Here is an 18765-nt window from a genome sequence, read left to right on the forward strand (position 1 = left end):
AAATGGTACACGATTCATGATGTCTCACATAAAGACATGATTCTAGACCAGTCTTTTGCTACAATATTTTTATTTGCCATGTTTTCAAAATATGACTATGAAGAGGGATGCCGTAATCATAATCGAATTTTGAGAACGCAATATATAGAATTTCCTTAAGTTGAACCAATCCAACATGAAATTCATATATATATTCTTGACTAAGATGATTAAAATCTCAATCTAAGCCTTTTAGAATTGAAATGAAGTATAATTTCCTCTCCCTTAATTATAGCAAAACAACTTTTTCAACCCCTGCAACCTCACGAATTGAAACTTTTGTTTTCTATAATTAACATTGCTAACTTGCAATACTTATCATAATTATCATGCTCCCACTAACATGATGATTATTAGCATAACACTTATGCTCCCACTAGCTTTGACATGTATCCAGAAAACAATTGGACCTCTAGAAGTCAATACTTTATTGACATTCTTACCAAAGTTCAGATTTTTGATACTAGATTGCTTTGATAAGACTTTATCAAAATCATACGCCTTATCTTAGATAGCTCACATGTATGTCTAAACAATTTCAGAACTATGAAAAGGGATGCCGTAATCATAGTCTCAATTGTTTAGACCTTTTGCCATTTCTCATAAGTCAATGTTAGTGTGCCGGTTAACCACGCACGCTCCACTAACGACTTTGAGAACTGCAAATATCACAATTGCTATCTAATTAAAATCTACTTAGTGAAAGAATTTCCTCACCATCATTTTCATGAATCGGAGAGAAACCTTATGACACTTAGATTTTATGGTGTATGTGTTCTTATCCATGTGAATTTGTCAAACCATAATCACAAGACTAGGTTAGTGACAAATCCTAACTCATATGGATTGAACTTGTGCAATCTTAACTTCTTGCCACCTGGCAGCTCAAGGGCCTGCCATTGCTTCCAAGTAGCTATGCAAACAATTGAGAACATGTAGAACTCAAATGTATACCCAACTTAACTGGAATGGGCACATAAATGTCAACACGATAGGTTATAAACCTCTAGTTGTGTGCTAGTGATGAAATACAGGTTTTTATTCTTGATTACTTCTTGAAACCCTTTCAGGATCTTTTAGACTCCCACTGTCTCCTTGACCTATAATACTTTCTTGCCAAATATTCAAGAGATAGTGTGGATTCTAATCAAGACAGACACTTAACACAATTGGCCTTAGTTGATCTTTGTTTTATCCAAAATATCACAAATTACCAATTTCAAATGTACAAGAGTAGAAAACTTTTACTCTTACATTTGACAAGTGTTTTTAAACATCTTTTAAGACATGTCACTCAAGTTATAATCTTAGAGTATAACTCTAAGAATTGTTTTTGGAACGATGTATGAATCATCTTCTTGATTTAACCACTTCAACAATTCATAACTCCTCTTCTTAACTATCAGAATGCACTTAGAGGATGAATTGTGATAAGGTCTCAAAATCATTAATATGATCTTAAAACATGATACTAAAGTACTCTCCCATCTTTTCAGATTTGAGAAACTTTTATCCTTCTGCCTAATTTGATTCTTTTCATTCGTTCTGTCATACATTGAAACTTTTCCAATGTCTCAGAATTATACTTAAGCTTGTAAGTATAATCATATTTACTAAGCCTTAGTAAATCATGACGAATAGTCTTATCGATCTTTTATGGTGGACTTGATCAGTGCACAAGAATGTGTACTCGATCCCTTAGTCCTTCACTTGACTCACATATACATGTGAACAAGGAACTAGTCTTAATTTTCCAAAGTTGAAAATTCTCATTCATCATACTATACAACTTGCATGATTCCAAGTTTCTATCCAACTGAAACTTGGGTGATGAGAATCTTTCCTTATTTGGTAAATTTGGACACTACCACAAATGAAAGAATCAAATTCATATTTCCACTCTTGCTCTTAATGGAATCTTATAAGCAACAAAGATTTTCACAAATGCCATTGTAAGGATATTTTAAAATAAATAAAATCAAAAATTTTCCTTTTATTTTAAAAACTTTGCGCAAAAAAACTATCCTTACAGTGCAAAAGCACATGAAAACTTTGTTGTTATCTATTCCTAAGCAATATATCATAACTCCTAAGAAGTAGCTCAAGAATCCGATCTTCAAACTATGTGATAGAAATCCATCTACGCGATCAGATTTAGCATATTCTTTCTTTAAGTTTCTTCACTTTTCTCTGATTCTTCAAACATCAACATGTGACCCAGTCACATCATGTAATAAGAATCCCCAAGTAGGAACTTAATAGAGTTAGACAATGGACTTTACCTGAAGTAGAGTCAAACTTATTGACTTTAACATCCTTAGGAAAATTTGCAGCTTCGCAACCAATGCCCCTTCCTTTGGCAATGGACCCTTGATAATGGGACTATCTAAGACTTAGCTTCTCTCTTTACCATTTGGTCAACCGAGTTGACTATGGCCGATCCCTTTCCATTGGGAAGAGAGAGCTTTACTAGATATCCAATGTCATCATTGTCAATGTCCATAAAGTTTTAGGAAGTTGATCTTAGCAAATAGATAAGATCATTAAGGGTCTTGTCATAGTCTGTTTCATAGGAGTCCTAAAGGAACTCACTATGTGACTTAGAAAGTAGTTGAGCCACCAACTTTCTCAAGACTTTGACACCCAACTCTCTCGGCTTGTCAATATGTGACTACATCTCCAAGATGTGATCACACATAGACCTTTTCTTGCCAATAGGGCTTGAGTGACCTTAAACTTTTCAAGAACTTGTGGGTTAGGGAGAATAATTGGAGGAGGTGGAGGAAGTGAAGTTCCAATAGATTTGGGATGATCATAGATGTCTGAACTAGACATCTTTTGGGAGATATTCAAGATAGTTGATTTAAAGTCCTTAATATAACACCCAATATGAAATATTAAGGCTAGGACCCAACACAATATTTTATAACTTGGAAGAGGGATGCCGTAATCCAAGCTATAGAATATTTGAAGGTAGGTGAATGACGATTCACCAATTTCCACCAAGATAAACGAAATGTATTATTAGGTTTTAATTGGTTTTGAAACTCATAGATTCTTTTGAGATTCATTGAACTTTTCAAAGGCATGTTTCAATCTCGAGTGTGCCCTTCAGGTTTTGTGATTGGGATGCCGAGGATCACAAAACAAGGTGTGAAGTAACCATGCAAATTACTTGGTACCCTTAAGTGTTTACCCCTCAATCGATGTGCCGGTTAACCACACACGCTCCATCGATACTATAATAAACATTAAGTTACCCTTTGCCTACCTTGTTAAATACGAGTTAGTGTGTCGGTTAACCACACACGCTCCACTAACCGACTTAAACAAAGTGCAAAGTGTACTTTCATAGATTAGCACCTTATTCACATTTTCCTAAGTAACTAAGATTGGGTATTTATAAAAGGTTTAGTTACTTAGTATTTATCATTAATACTTTTAATGAAGGGAGAATTTATAGTCTTTGTCCTACCCGTTCGGCTAACGACCCTCCACCAGTCAAGGAAGCGGTGGGTGAGAGTGGACACCCATTAAACTGCCATTTTATAGGCAGTAACCTTATACCCCCCTTATAGACCGGCTTCGTGAATGAGGCCTACTAACGGTAAGACTGACTTGCTCTTATACATATATATATTATTAACTTATAATATAAAGTATAAGGGTTGAATTTTAACTTTTAAAATTCTAAGGGCTAAACTTGGAATTAAAGTATTCATAAGAGAAAAATTTTCAAATTCCAAAACTTGAGGGCAAGTTTTGTAACTTTCAAAACTTTTCTATTCCATAACTTATGTGTTTAAAGTAGTTTTAATTAAAAAACTCTTCAAGTTCCATAACTTGAGGACAAGTTATGGAAGACTTTAAACTAATTAAGAAAGTGACTCTTCATAATTCATAACTTATGGAAACTTTATGAGTTTAACTAAGGTTACACATATTTTATTTAATGAAGAGACTCTTGAACCTCCACAACTTGAGGACAAGTTATGGAGTCATAAAACCATTTAATGAGAACAAGACTCTTCATTTTGTAACCTATGACAATTTTTTATGAGTTTTAAGAAACTTAAATGTGAATTTTCATGTAACTTGAGGACAAGTTACACAAACACATTTTAGAATCAACTTTTAGATTAAAATGGATTGAAAACAACTATTCAATTAACTTTTCTATTAATCTAAGCAACTCATATGAACAAAGATAATTCACATCAAACTTTTCCATGTAATTAGCAATACTCTTAAACTAATACAAAACATGAATCTTTTGACAATTATCTTTGAAATTGGATTAGCATGAACATTACCACATCAAAAATAGGTTTATAAGTTCAAAAACAACTTAGGGTAATGTTCCTAGTCCATTTCTAGCCAAAACAGTCGAATATATGCTGTCTGGGGGTCCAACTCGTCGAGTGCATGAACCAACTCGGCGAGTTGGATCGTTTTGAAAATTTTTAAGGCATGGACTCGTCGAGTCCCCTGATGGACTCGCCAAGTCCGTTGTCCAGACAGCAAAAAACTTCGATTTTTAAGCAGTTTTTGCAAGTGTAACAAGAAAACAAGCCTAGTCTCTGATACCACTGTTGGGTTTTGAGCATTCTAACACTCCTATGGTGTACATGCAACCCTATAAACCTTGTATCTATGTTTTCTCTATTATACATGCCAATAAGAACTTTCCAAGGCTTTAATCCTAACTAGCATACTATGAGGCAACTATACTACAAAGACTAGTTAGATGACATACCTTTTTGGTGTAGCTTGATGTCTTCAAGCTTTAAGAGCATAGCCCCAATAGTGTGGAAGCCTCAAGTGGAATCACAAATCACCAAAACACCTTGGAAGACTTTGAGAATAAGAATACTTTGGTTCTCTCTAGTGAAATCGGCTAGCCCTCTTAGTGTACCCACACTAGTCCCAATTTCACCAACCAAGGACATCTTTATATAGTGTGGAGACTAGGGTTAAACCCATGACCTTTCATTTCATATGATCCATGGGTTACACACTCCATGGACTATCCATGAAAGCTTAGCCCAAGCTAAATGAACTTGGCCCATTCCATATATATAAGAGTCCATATTTAATTAGTTCATTTTGATCACTTAATTAATTCTAAATTGAGTCTTGATCGATACTAATTAAATAATATGATTCCATATTAATATATTAGAACTTATAATATATTAATATAAATCATAAATAGACTATTCTCAATAGACTATCCATATAAATTGTGTCGGTGAAGTGCAACACAAATGGACCATGCCGGGTCGGGTCAAGTACATACCAAATATAGTTATGGACTTAGACATTAATCCAACAATTACATCATCATTAATGCCTATCCTGGAAACACGGGCGTTATAATTCTCTCCCCCTTAGGATGATTATGTCCCTGGAATCATACATAAGCAACCAATTGCGGATAGCGACTCATCATGTCACTCTCCGTTTCCCAGGTGAGATTTGGCCCATTCGTATGTTTCCATCGCACAAGCACTAAATCGACCATCTTGCGTTGCAACTTCTTAGTCTTACGGTCCACGATTGCCTCTGGTTCTTCAATTAACATCTTGTTTTCATTCAACCTTAATTCAGAAATTGGAATTATGTCGGGTACATCTCCCGTGAACTTCCTCAAATAACACACATGGAAGGTGTTATGAATACCATCTAGTTCTTCTGGTAATTCTAGCTTGGAAGCTTGATTCCCGATCCTATGAGGAACTTTAAACGGTCCAATAAACCATGGACTCAATTTTTCCTTTATACCAAATCTTATAAGTCCCTTCCACGGTGAGACTTGAAGTAAAACCGAATCTCCAACTTCGAATGTTATCGGTTGTCTTTTCTTGTTAGCATAGCTCTTTTGACGATCTTGAGCAGCTAACATCCTTTCCCTAACCACTTTCAATTTTTCAATAGTCTGAGGGACTATTTCAGGTCCCATAAACTGCTTTTCCCCAGCTTCCAGTCAACATGACGGCGTTCGACACTTTTCTCCATACAAATCTTAGTAAGGTGCCATCTTGATCCTTGAGTGGAAACTATTATTATAGGAAAATTCTACCAGAGGTAAATGTTCATCCCGGTTACCTTGGAATTCCAGGGTACATGCTCTCGGCATATCCTCTAACGTTTGAATTGTTCGTTCACTCTGACCATCTGTCTGCGGATGGTAAGCAGTACTCAAACATAACTTGGTACCTAATTCCTCTTGTAGACTCCTCCAAAACCTTGAGGTAAAACGGTTGTCACGATCTGATACAATCGTTAATGGAACACCGTGAAGCCTCACAATTTCTTTCACATAAGAATTCGCAAGCTTATTCATTGACCATTTCTCGTTAGCTACTATGAAATGCGCACTCTTAGTGAAGCGATCAACGACCACCCAAATCATGTCGTGCCCGTTCTTTGTTCTGGGCAGTTTAGTCACGAAATACATTGTGATGTCTTCCCATTTAACCATGGGTACAGGTAAAGGTTCTAAACTCCCATACGGTTTCTGATGTTGTGCCTTAACCCTAGCACATGTTACACACTCGGCCACATACTTAGCAACATCGAGCTTCATCGTCGGCCACCAGTAGTACGGTTTTAGATCCCTATACATTTTCGTGTTGTCGGGATGAATCGAGTACATGGTCTTGTTAGCTTCTTCCATCAGAAGATCTCTTACTCCTCCCGTCTTAGGTACCCAAATCCTATCTTGGATTACATTCAGTCCTTGACCGTTTGTATCAAACACTAACGTTTTGCCCAAACGTTCTTTCTTTCGGTCATTTTTCTCTAAAGCTTCCTCTTGAGCTTTCTTTATACTTTCCACAATTATCGAGACAACTTCAATTCTCAACGCTCTTGGCCTTTTCTTTTCAAAGTTTACCTTCCGACTGAGAGCATCAGCAACAGAATTTGCTTTACCAGGGTGGTAAAGTATCTCACAGTCGTAGTCCTTGAGTAACTCTAGCCAGCGACGTTGCCTCATGTTCAATTCCTTCTGATTAAAGAGATATTGAAGACTCTTATGATCGGTGAAAAGTTTGCATTTAGTACCATAAAGATAGTGCCTCCATATCTTTAAGGCAAATACTACCGCTGCCAACTCCAGATCATGAGTGGGGTAGTTCTTTTCATGCTCTTTCAATTGCCTTGATGCATACGCTAACACTTTATCCCTTTGGGGTCAGAACACAACCTAACCCAACTCCGGATGCATCGTTATAAACTGCGAAATCATCAACTCCTTCAGGCAAAGAAAGAATCGGTGCTTCACATAATTTCTTCTTTAACTTCTCAAAAGCTTCCTTATGCTTCTCATTCCAAGTATAAATAGCTCCTTTGTGGGTCAAAGCTGTTAATGGAGTAGCGATCGAAGAAAAGCCTTGGATAAACCTTCGGTAATATCCAGCTAATCCTAAAAAGCTTCAGATCTCCGTAGGACTTTCAATCGTAACCTTCGAGTTACAAAATAAATCCTTATTGAGGACTCCTTCTTCTTCTTAGAATAAGTACTTTCCTTCATTTATTGTAACAGACCGATGGGTCATGTTTTAATGATATCTCATCGTATAATGCAATGCTTAGACTCAGGTCCCTTAGAGAAAAATTCCGGAACAGACTATTCCTTCCTTCATGTTCTAATGTGATACAATCACATTTCAACATGTATCATTTCTAGCTACCAACTTCTTTAACAACGAGCGTGATACTTCTATTGATCTCTTTGATCATGTTTCACTTCAATCTTCTAGCTTAAGTCAAACGCTACATCGAACTTGGTCCTTTGAACCACGTGACATACTTATCTTAGTCGGACTCGATTCGATATGACCTCTAGGGTCGGAATAACAATCATCTTCTTAGTCATTACTGAAACGATGGTAACGACAGACTAGAACAAGATGGAACCAATTACTAGCTCATTGGTAACCTTGTGACTTTCCCTGATCCAAGTACGAGTCCTGTGCTTCCGGTAGTATAGGCCTCTACTACCATTCACACCTACTCATACTCGTCCCAAGTATTGTCTCGCAGTTCTCCAAGTCACCATACAAGAATTTCACATAGTCATTCAATTCATCAGATGACAAAACCAGGGTTTATATTATTTCTTGAAACGATTACATAGAGGTTCAAGTTTGCCCTATACTATGCCTCTAATAGGCTAAACCACTTGTTACTATTCACATTACTACTTCATAACTTGATCTTCGGGTATCAAGTCTTTACTTCTAATTCCTAGCATTGTTATTTGCTTCATCAAGGATATTCTGAAATTCCCTTGGCGTTGGCGGTGCGCTTGGCCTTGTTATTTCATTTTTCTTCGGGCAGTCCTTAGAAATATGGCCTTCTTCCTTACATCTGTAACACACCCTCTTGGGAATCGTACACTCATCGGCGTAATGCCTAATTTCTCCACACTTGAAGCAATTCACCTTCCTACCATAATTCCCAGAGTGTTTATTTTTGCACTTCCCGCGCCATTTTCCTTTACCTCCTCTTTTGCCAGACTTTGAGAACATGTTGCTCTTGTTGAACCTTGAACACCCCTCAAATTTCCTCTTCTTGCCAACTTCAACCTTGTTGGCAGTCCTGTCATTGATCATTTCTTCAATAGACTTAGCAACCCAGATAGTTGCCTCAACAGCAGATGCCTAACGTACTGGCACAATAAGTTCGTCCTTACTTTGTTGAAGTAAACGTTTTGTCTTTTCCATCTGTTGATCCAACATCGTACGCACCATTGCCTGTACCCCAGCCATCGTGATTGGCTCGGGCTGCGGGTTATCGTTTCTGAATCCACTTTGAGTACTCGCCATTTCGATCTATACACCAATCGTAGGTGAATTTAGATCTTTATTTTTTATAGACGTTAAATCTTCGTTATCACTTTGAAACGTTTACATGATAGTTCTAATATCGTAGTCATACGTTTAGAATCCTGAACACATAAGGTTTCCAGATCCGGTCGGCAACAGACCATAGATCCGAACAAATAATGACATATATGGGAAACATATAGCATTTAGCACATAAAAGCATCTTAGGCATTTTTCCTAAAATATACAAGTGCTCGTGTCTAAAATATGGTAGACACTCATCTCATGATCATCACTTAGCATTCTAAGTTTAAGTCTAGAAATCCTACAAATTCCTAGTTCGCTTAAACTAATGCTCTGATACCAACTGTGACATCCCCTAATTTCTCGGCCAGAAAAGACCGGTTTAATTTATGCTTTTAAAATAAAATCAGAGTAATCCTTTTAAAAGATGTTGCGGAATTTGTTCCCATAAAAACATGATAATTATATTATCAAATCATTTCCGAAGAAATGTATTTTATTCATTTAAACCATTGGGATGTCATCGTCAATACAGAAACATAAGCATAAAAAGAACTTATATTTACTTACACTAGTGATCTACATATCTTTTAATCTCTCAGTGTAAAGTAACTTCGTATCGATACTTGTGATACAAACAAACTGAGTGGGTTAGGCTTGGCAGCCTGGTGAGCATATAGGGTTTTCAACCCATAATAAATAAATTTATTATGCTTAAAGATCAAACAATCAACCAAATTACCCAACCCCATTATCTTATTTATTTCTTAAGGATTTACTCTAAGAATCAACTATCACTCATTCCTAAGGATTCATCCTAAGGAATAGGCACGAAGTCACATCGTCGCCAGGGTTTATACAACAGGTACTAAGTCCATAGCTGCCAAGGTAACCAAAGGAATAGGCACGAAGTCACATCGTCGCCAGGGTTTATACAACAAGCACTAAGTCCACAGCTGCCAGGGTTTATACAACATGTGCTAAGTCCATAGCTCTTATTTATCGACCGTATTATTCACGGGAATCCCCCATGCAATGCATCTCAATGGGTTTTTAGAGTACAACTGATGAACATATAGTTCACACACTTACATGTTGCGAGCCTACTAGTGTTCCACAGATCATCTAGAATAGTCCATGGTTGTCATCCATACTCTGTTGAATGACGGGGGCCAACATTCGGGTAAGTGCTTCTCTCATATTTCACCACTCACCCTCATCTCATGATCTATATCACCGATCATCTCATTTATCCAACTCATCTTTCATCACATACCAACTATTTTCATCTACCCATATTTTACCCAACATTTTTGTGGATAAAAAAAATACATATACAGATTAAATTATTTAAAAACCTGTATAAATCATTCCTTCAACATCCATCTCAAATAAACAAACAATATATATTCACATAGCACGTATTTCATATAAAATACTTCATATCTATGTGTAAGATGAAAGTGACTATACACTCACATGATTTAACGATAATTGGGAAACACTTCGTTTCCTAAAACAATCGTTTCCGATAAAACCGGGACGTTTTTTTGAAAACCGGGCCCTGTAAGGGTGGAGCTTCAAACCGAAAAGATAAATTTCTTGGGCTTCTCGGGTACTTTGGGACGTATTTCGGGTGTTTGGTATGATACCGGGGCTTTGGGGGAAGTGGAAATAGCTAAAATATGAAATTAGGGGTGAAAAATGGCAAATTTCCAAAGTTACCCGGGAGGTCTCGCACCCTTCTATTTATAGGGGCGAGCTTCGGACCCGAAGCAAGGAGAATGAGACATGCGTCGCAGCTACGAGGCTCGGAGGCGAGGGAAGGCTGATGGCGGTGCGAGGCTCGGACACGCGTTGTCTTCGGATTGGTCCAGCACTTCGGATGACTCACCTGCTTCGGACACGCGTCTGCTGACTCACCGAGATCGGACACGGAGAAGGCACGGGGCGGCTTCTAATTGGCCGAGCCTTCGGTGCGAGGATGGTGCGACACGGCTCGCCAGCTGGCCTCGGATGACTCAGCAATTCGAACACGTGGCATACTACGAGCGAGGGTGACGTGGCCTATTCCGGACCATGCGAAATTTCTCGGATTTCGTGTTTTCTCGATTTTTGAGCCAAAACTTCTAAAATCCATAACTTTCGCATACTGACTCCGTTTTTTACGTTCTTTATATGCACACGTAGGTAAAATTACGCTCTACAAATTTCGTTTAGACTTCGTCGGTTAATTTTGAATTTAATTTTAATATTATTATTTTTAGCAGACCGGGACGGGAAATCCGTTAAAAATTCATAACTTCTTTATCCGACGTCCGTTTTCGTCTGTCTTTTTACCGTTGTACTACTATTGACGAGTCCTTCAATTCTCGTTTAGGTTGTGTCGGCTAAAAATCACTCGATCTAAAATTCGAGTTTTTAGTTGTCTACCACTAAGCTGAAACTTAGAAAAATCATAACTTACTCATACGAAGTATGATTTGGGCGTTCTTTTTTATGCATACTCTCGGTTTAACAAACACTACGACTTTCATTTAGATCACCAAGTCTAAAAATTAGTTTATCAAAAACTCACTTTTTACGTCATTCGGCGCCGTGCCGGTTTTGTCGCGAAACTTCGACAAGTCATAACTTCTTCGTTATAACTCGGATTTCGGTATTCTTTATATATCCGGAATCCTTGTCACAGCCACTACAACTTTCTTAATAGATATCGGCATTATCTAATATTTATTTTCGACGCTCGTTCTTATTCTTAATTAATTAAATCCTAATAATTAAGCATAAAACACATAATTCACATAATAATCACATAATTCCTCTTCATTTCTTCAAAATGGGTTACAAAGGTTGACCTAGACTATTACATAATCATTAATGCCTATCCTGGAAACACGGGCGTTACACATGTTCAGTAGGGGATTGGAGGTTGGATGACGGATCTGACCCGGAAGATTACCTGAGAACACAACACAGAAGAATCGTTAAAGGACGACCGGTTGTTCTCCCGGGACGTCGCTCCGACGATCAAGTTAGTTTTCTTAGAGAGTGTTTTAGGGTCAATTATGTGAGGAAGAAGCTGGATCCCTTCCTTGGGCAGGAAGAGATCCTTTTATATATGTTTCCAATGGAATGAAATGACTCTCCCCTATGTGATTGACACGTGGCACTCTCTTATTGGGAGGAGTATGCCTATGATAACTAACTACCAGGTGACGTCAGTTATGGGCGTCACCAGTCTCCTTGTCATCACCTGATTGGTTGTGAGAGAATGAAAATATTATAAGGAATATTCGATCCCTATGAGGGGAAGCGGGTCACCAGCTCAACACTTGCCTACTTGGGCCAAGACCGGGTCCCGGCCATGGTCCTGGCTAGATAACGCCCCGTTAGTGCTTTCTGTTAAGTTTAACGTGGCCGTATACGGTAACTTTAACAAGTCCCTTAGACCAGTAGGCTTCTGCGTTTGTGTCGTAGCGGAGTCGTTATGGTCTACCTGTAGACACATGGCAGAATGCTATTGCTAGTCTATGCAGTTGTCAGGATGAAGTCGCCGTTCTTCGGCGGTTTCATCATGAGACGGTTCGCTACCCCTTTAGTAGCATTTAAGCCCTTGTTTCCCTAGTTGTGTCCTCCTCACTCTCTATCTTTTTCTTTCTACTTTCTTGTCTCAAGGAACCCTTTCTACCTTTTTCTCTTTGGTATGGATCTTACTGCTGAAGAATGGGAGTTTTTTCAGTTTTGATTTCGGTTTGTCCCGGAACATGGGGTTCAGATTCCTCTTCCCGATGCATCACTCAATAGTCCTCTCGAGGACAAGGTCGGAATTCGGATCGCGTTATTCGAGGCGGGTCTGCGTTTGCCCACTACGGACTTCTTCAATCTGATTATTTGTGAATATGGGTTTTCCGTGAGGGAGCTGAACCCAATTGCTATAAACAAGATAGGAGGTTTTGAACTTTTCTGCCTCGCCCTAGGCTGTCTGCCAATTGTTCCGACGTTCAAGTATTTCTTCAACACTTCCACTCACTCGGGGACTCGGACCCTTTCTCGTCGGCGGGGAGTCCCTACCCTTATCCATGATAAAAAGTCCAACAAGAAATGGAAGGAGAAGTTTCTATGGGTGAACAGCGACCTTGTGGTGCTCAGCTCCCTAAGGACTATGGCGTACGTTAACCGCACTCAAACACTCTTTGGTGCTGAAAAAGAACTGCCTGATTTCCTAGAGAAGATCAACATCAATGGTGAGGATTAGCTCGACTGCTTCTTGGCCGCTGGCGGGATGAGCGCCGCTTGGAGGGCTCATGGGAAGATGCCTGAGTTTTTCGTCGAGAAAGAAGGTATTGTTTTTCTCCTTCTTTTTTCTCTTCCCCTCCTCCCCCCCCCTTTATTCAGCGAAGTGCGTTAAAAACAACATTTTGGTTAACCGTTGCTCGCTTTGTTTTGTTTCCAGGTGTGGAGGAGGTTATTTCCTTGGAGAAAGCTCTTCAAGGTTTATTTGACGATTATCTTGAGTGTCGTGTCGTCGACCTTGAAGAGACTCTTCCACCTCTTTTTATGGTCGGGGAATTGAGGTTACCATTGGTTCGGAAAGTGTGGTTGGCACCGGCTAGGATCATGATCTGTGGGACGTTGTTGTTACTGGCGCTTCTCAGAAGGATCCTGCCCCTTCCGGGTCCCCAATGACTCTTCGTCGTGTCAAGAGGCGATTCACTTCCTTTGAAGCCTCTTCCGGCGGAAGTGTTGAGACAGTTAGCGCCGAGCCCCCTTTACGCAAGAAACGTAACCTGCGTTTCTTGCTAGGGGGTTCAAAGGGTTCCACCAGTGCCCCCGGTCAAAGTCCTCCGAAATTGTTGGAGGGGGCACACAACAGGGCGACTGAACTGCCTAGTCATACAGAGAAGGAGACACTGACATGACCGACGCTGATCCTACTGGTGGAGGAACCAAGGCGAAGACTTGGTCTTTGCTTTCCCAGGGTCTCATGTCAACTTATCCTGGTAAAACAGGAATTGTCCCTCCTTCTGCAAGGTCTCATTCAGGTGCCTACAAGCCATCTTGGAGCCTAACCCCTAGAGACCTCGTGTCCGACCATGACACCGCTCTTGAGTGGTGTCTTCATGCATTTCCCGCTGCTACAAATGAAGCTTTATCTGTATTGGCGGATGAGCACATGGCCGACGGTCTTCTCTATGCTGCTGCCCAAGTTTCATCTTACCTGGTTGTAGCTGTTGAGCGCATTTCCGACATTAAGACTATCCAGTACTAGGCGGAAAAGGTGCGCATTGAATGTGTTGAGCTGAAGGCCCATGTGGCGAAAATGGAAGCCGACAAAGGCAATTGGGAGACCAGCAAGAGGTGGTGTTGCGCGAGAAGGCAAGCCTGAAAGAGAAAGTAGCAAAGCTAGACGAGGATGTTAAGTGTCTGAATGATCGTGTGGGGGTCCTTACATTGGAAAACACTGGCCTAAGCAAGCGAACATCAGAGTTGGAGGAAGACATGGTTAGGGAACTTGTCGCGAGAGGGGTGTTGGAGAAGGATACTTCGTGGATCCTCCGCAATGGGCGCAGTTGGGTGGTGGTTACAGTGATCGATAGCCCCCAATTTCTCCAAGGTTTAGTTCGCGTGCACGCGGCTTCTGTTGTAGCTGGCGTGGAACAGGGGAAAAGAGCTACAGAAGGAATGGTGGTTGCCGGGGAATTTCATCCAAAGATGGAGGTGAACGTGGCCGCCAAGACCCTGGAGATGTAGGATACCATGGCGATGTTTACTGAGACGGATTTTGCTGGCTATCTCCGCCTTGGCAACATGGACTTCATCAGGCTCCGTGTTCTTTGCCAAGATGCTCAGAACAATGAGTCAGGCCCTGGCCCAAGCTCTCTGCCCGGTGATGGTACAACCCATGCTCATGATTAGTGTAATTTTCATCGTTTGTGTTGACGTAACTCTTGTGAAAAATATTTTCTCTCCTTTCTTTTTTATCCTTGCTGCCCTTTGTGGCCGTCCTAAAGTCCGGGAGTCTGGCGATTTGACAAAGTGTTTCTTTTAGTTAATGAGTGTGAATGTTTCTCGTTATCGCCCACATTCTTTTGTTTGATTTATTTGAAAATGGTTTATGTTGGCCATCACATATTATTTATACAGGGTTTGCTTAAATCCCTGGTCTGAGTTCTCTTATTTGTGAACTCCTTGTGCTATACTAATGTTGGTATTTGAGAAATTTGTTCTGATTTGCTGCTTAACGACCCTAGGTGTACCCAAGATCGTCATCTTGAGGCTCACTCGTTTGTGCTTTTCTCATTAGTGGAAGGTTATGACTCTTCTACACTTATGTCACATGTTCTTTTGCACGTTAGTTATTTTCTATAATGTGGTTGATGAACATGTTCTGGGGGAAAGGTTATGAACCTTTTTTTATAAACCCCCTGGCTGCCTCCTTGTACCGATTTCGCTCATGTGATGATGGATGATCAGTCCTTGTTGTCACATGGTAAACGTACACAGCCTCTTTACTTTATTTTTCAAGCTTGAAAATAAGGAGCATCCAAATTTCTCTTTCCAATTTTATTGTTAGAGTATTATAAGACTCGAAGTGGTAAAGTAATATTTGCTTATTAAATTTACATTCCAAAAGTAATGTACAATGCCTTTGCTAAGATTCAATTTTGTCACTCGTTTTAAGAATAGAAATGACGCAGGCTCTGTGCATTCCAAGTTCTCGGGATTGCATGTCCGTCCTGGGCTTCTACTACATAAGCACCATTCTTTTGGGCGTCCACAATTTTGTATGGTCCCTCCCAAGTGACACTGAGTTTCCCCAATGGCTCGACATGGCCGGAGTCGTTTTTTCTTAGCACCCATTCTCCAACTTTCAAATTCTTAACCCGAACTTGGTGGTTGTAATAGTTCTCGGTGCACGATTTGTACAATGCTTGGCGCACCTGTGCATCGTCGCGTCTCTCATCAAGCATGTCCAAGTCCTGGCGTCGCCCTTCTTCATTGTCTCTTTCCTCGAAACTCTCTGTTCGCAGTGAGCCAGCCACTATTTCCAATGGGAGGACTGCCTCCGTCCCATAAGTTAGGCTGAATGGCATTTCTCCCATGCTTGACCTTCCTGTGGTACGATATGACCACAGTACTATTGGAAACTCATCCACCCAGTTAGACATTGATCTGAGTAACCTCTTATTCAAACCATTGACTATGGTTTTGTTTGATATCTTAGTTTATCCATTTGTCTAAGCGTGCGCCACAGATGTGAACCGCCGGTGAATTTTCTTGTCTTCGCACCACTCCTTCAAGGGGCTTCCTTCAAATTGTGTGTCGTTGTCAGTTATAAGAATTATGGGGGTACCAAAGCGAGCCAAGATATTTTTGGCCATGAACTTTATCATTTACTTTCATGTGACAGTGGCCAGCGGTTCTCCCTCTATCCACTTTGTAAAATAATCCACAACCACTAACAAGAATTTCACACCCCCTGGCGCTGGTGGGAATGGTCCCACTATGTCAATCCCCCATTGTTGGAAGGGTCGGGGGCTGGTGATGCTGGTCTATGGCATAGCCGGTTGATTCTGGAAAGGAGCGAATGGCTGTCATTCCTTGCATTTCTTGGTTAGGGCTGCAATGTCCTTGTATACGTCTTGCCGATATACTCCTAGGCGGAATATTTTTCCTGTTAGTGCTTGAGCGCCTTCGTGTGCTGCCACGTCTCCGGAATGACTTTCTTCCAGGAGCGTTTGTCCCTCTGTCTTAGAGATGCATTTTAGCCATAGGCTGAAATACCCTATCAGATACAGTTGGTTGTCCCTGATTGCAAAATGCGACACCCTGATCTTGAATTTTCTTGCCTCCTCTGGGTCATCCTGGAGTACGCCATGGCGCAAGTAATCGACGTATGGTTTAGTCCATTCTGGAGTAGTCGATACTATATTAACCCTTTTGTTATCAATACTTCTCTCCGGGAGCAGTTTGACTAGCACTTTCTTTGTTAAGTGATCATAGGAAGTGGAGGCTAGCTTGCTGAGAGCATCCGCCCTCGCATTCTTTCCCCGGGAGATTTGCTTTATTGAGAAACTTTTGAATGTGTTGGTCAAGCTGCAGACTGCATCTAGGTATTTCTGCATCCTTGAGTCTTTTGCTTCATATGTTCCATTTATCTGGTTTGTGATAAGTAATGAATCACTAAGAGCTGCTAATTTCTTTCCACCAACCTCCTTTGCCAACCTCAGGCCTGCTAGAAGTGCTTCATACTCTGCTTCGTTATTGGATACCTGGAAATCGAATCGCGGTGCGTAAGTGACTTCTTCGCCCTTGGGGATTTGAAGGATCAGGCATGCGCCTGAGCCTTCCTTACTTGCTGCACCATCGGTGTATAACTTCCAAAGTTCTTTACCGGCCTCAGGTTGCAGATGTTCGACAGAGATTGTCGTCAGCACTCCCTTGATAGTGTCTGGGATTTCGACTAGGAAGTATGAGAGGGTCGGGGCCTTGATGCTAGTCCGAGGATGATAATTAATATCGTGCTCACCTAATTCGATGGCCCACTTGGCCAGGTGCCCAGACTTTTCCATCCTTAGCAGAACTTGCTTTATCGGATAGCTGGTTAGGACATCCACCTTGTGGGCTTGAAAATGCAGTTGTAGCTGCCTTGTAGCGTATACCAAGGCGAGGACCAGTTTCTCTAAGGCTGGGTAATTGACCTCTAGCCCTTGCAAGCCCCTACTCACAAAGTGGATACGTACCTGCTTGCCTTCCCTTTCTACAGCCAACATGGAGGAGATTGCTTCTTCCGAAGCGGCTAAATACATCTGTAGTGTCTCCCCTGGTAATGGGCAGGCGAGAGCCGTTAGTTAGTGTAGGGCATCTTTCAGTCGTTGCAATGCTTCGTCTGCTTTTTCTGTCCATTCGAACTGCTTTTTATTTAAGCACCCTTAGATGGTTTGGTACAGAGGAAGTGCTTTTTTCGCCGATTTGGCGATGAATCTTCCCAACGCTGTTAGCCTATCGTTGATCTCTTGCACCCCCTTGAGGTTGTGGGGAGTTTTCGACTCAAGGAACTCTGGGATTTTGGTGGGATTGGGCAGGATCCCTTCCTTGGATATCTGATATCCAATGAATTGACCTTCCTCCACACCAACAGTACACTTAGCCGAGTTTAACCTCATCTGGGCTTTAGCCAGTGTTTTAAAAGTTTATTCCACATCAGGGAGTAGAGTTTTTTGCTACGGCTTTTGATTACCATATCATCGACATAGACCTCGCTATTTCTGCCGATCTGATCAGCAAATATCTTGTCCATTAGCCTCTGGTATGTGGCGCCGACGTTTTAGAGTCCAAATGGCATTTTCTGATAGCAGAAAGTGCTCTTCTCGGTATGGACGGTTTTTTTCGCCTCGTCCTCTCATTTCATCTATACCTGATGATAACCTTTGTATGCATCGAGGAATCATTTGAACTGAAAACCTTCAAGCGATTGAACTTTCTGATCGATCTTCAGGAGAGGATAACAATCCTTTGGACATGTGTTATTAACATCTGAGTAATCAATGCACATTCTCCATGATCCATTAGGGTTTTTTACCATAACAGGATTTGCTATCCAGGTCGGGAACATTACTTCCCTGAGTATGCCGGCAATTACGAGGTCGGCGACTTCTGTATTTATAGCATTGTTCCAATCTTCCACTTGGCCCCTCTTCTTTTGTTTAACGGGATTGCTTCCAAACGTGATATTGAGATTGTGTTCAATAACCTAACAGTCGACACCTGTCAGATCTGTTGGTTTCCAGGCGAAAACGACAAAATATTGCTTCAGAAGCACTACCAGTCGTGCATTGGTCATGCCTGATAGGTGAGCGCCAAT

The 18765-nt window shown here is 40.7% G+C and overlaps 2 protein-coding genes across 2 annotated transcripts; both read right to left on the reverse strand.

The window, feature by feature from the left end:
* Positions 1 to 15577: 15577 nt before the first annotated feature.
* Positions 15578 to 16069, reverse strand: LOC145139927 (uncharacterized). The gene has a single exon (XM_079073583.1). The coding sequence runs from the start codon at positions 16067 to 16069 to the stop codon at positions 15578 to 15580; it is 492 nt and encodes a 163-aa protein (XP_078929709.1).
* A 426-nt stretch (positions 16070 to 16495) lies between these two features.
* Positions 16496 to 17710, reverse strand: LOC145139928 (uncharacterized). Its single transcript, XM_079073584.1, has one exon. It carries the CDS (start codon positions 17708 to 17710, stop codon positions 16496 to 16498), a length of 1215 nt encoding a protein of 404 aa, XP_078929710.1.
* Positions 17711 to 18765: the final 1055 nt, after the last annotated feature.

The sequence above is a fragment of the Lactuca virosa genome, chromosome 9, assembly GCF_052849685.1.
Source record: "Lactuca virosa cultivar CGN04683 chromosome 9, Lactuca_virosa_CGN04683_v6, whole genome shotgun sequence".
NCBI lineage: Eukaryota > Viridiplantae > Streptophyta > Magnoliopsida > Asterales > Asteraceae > Lactuca > Lactuca virosa.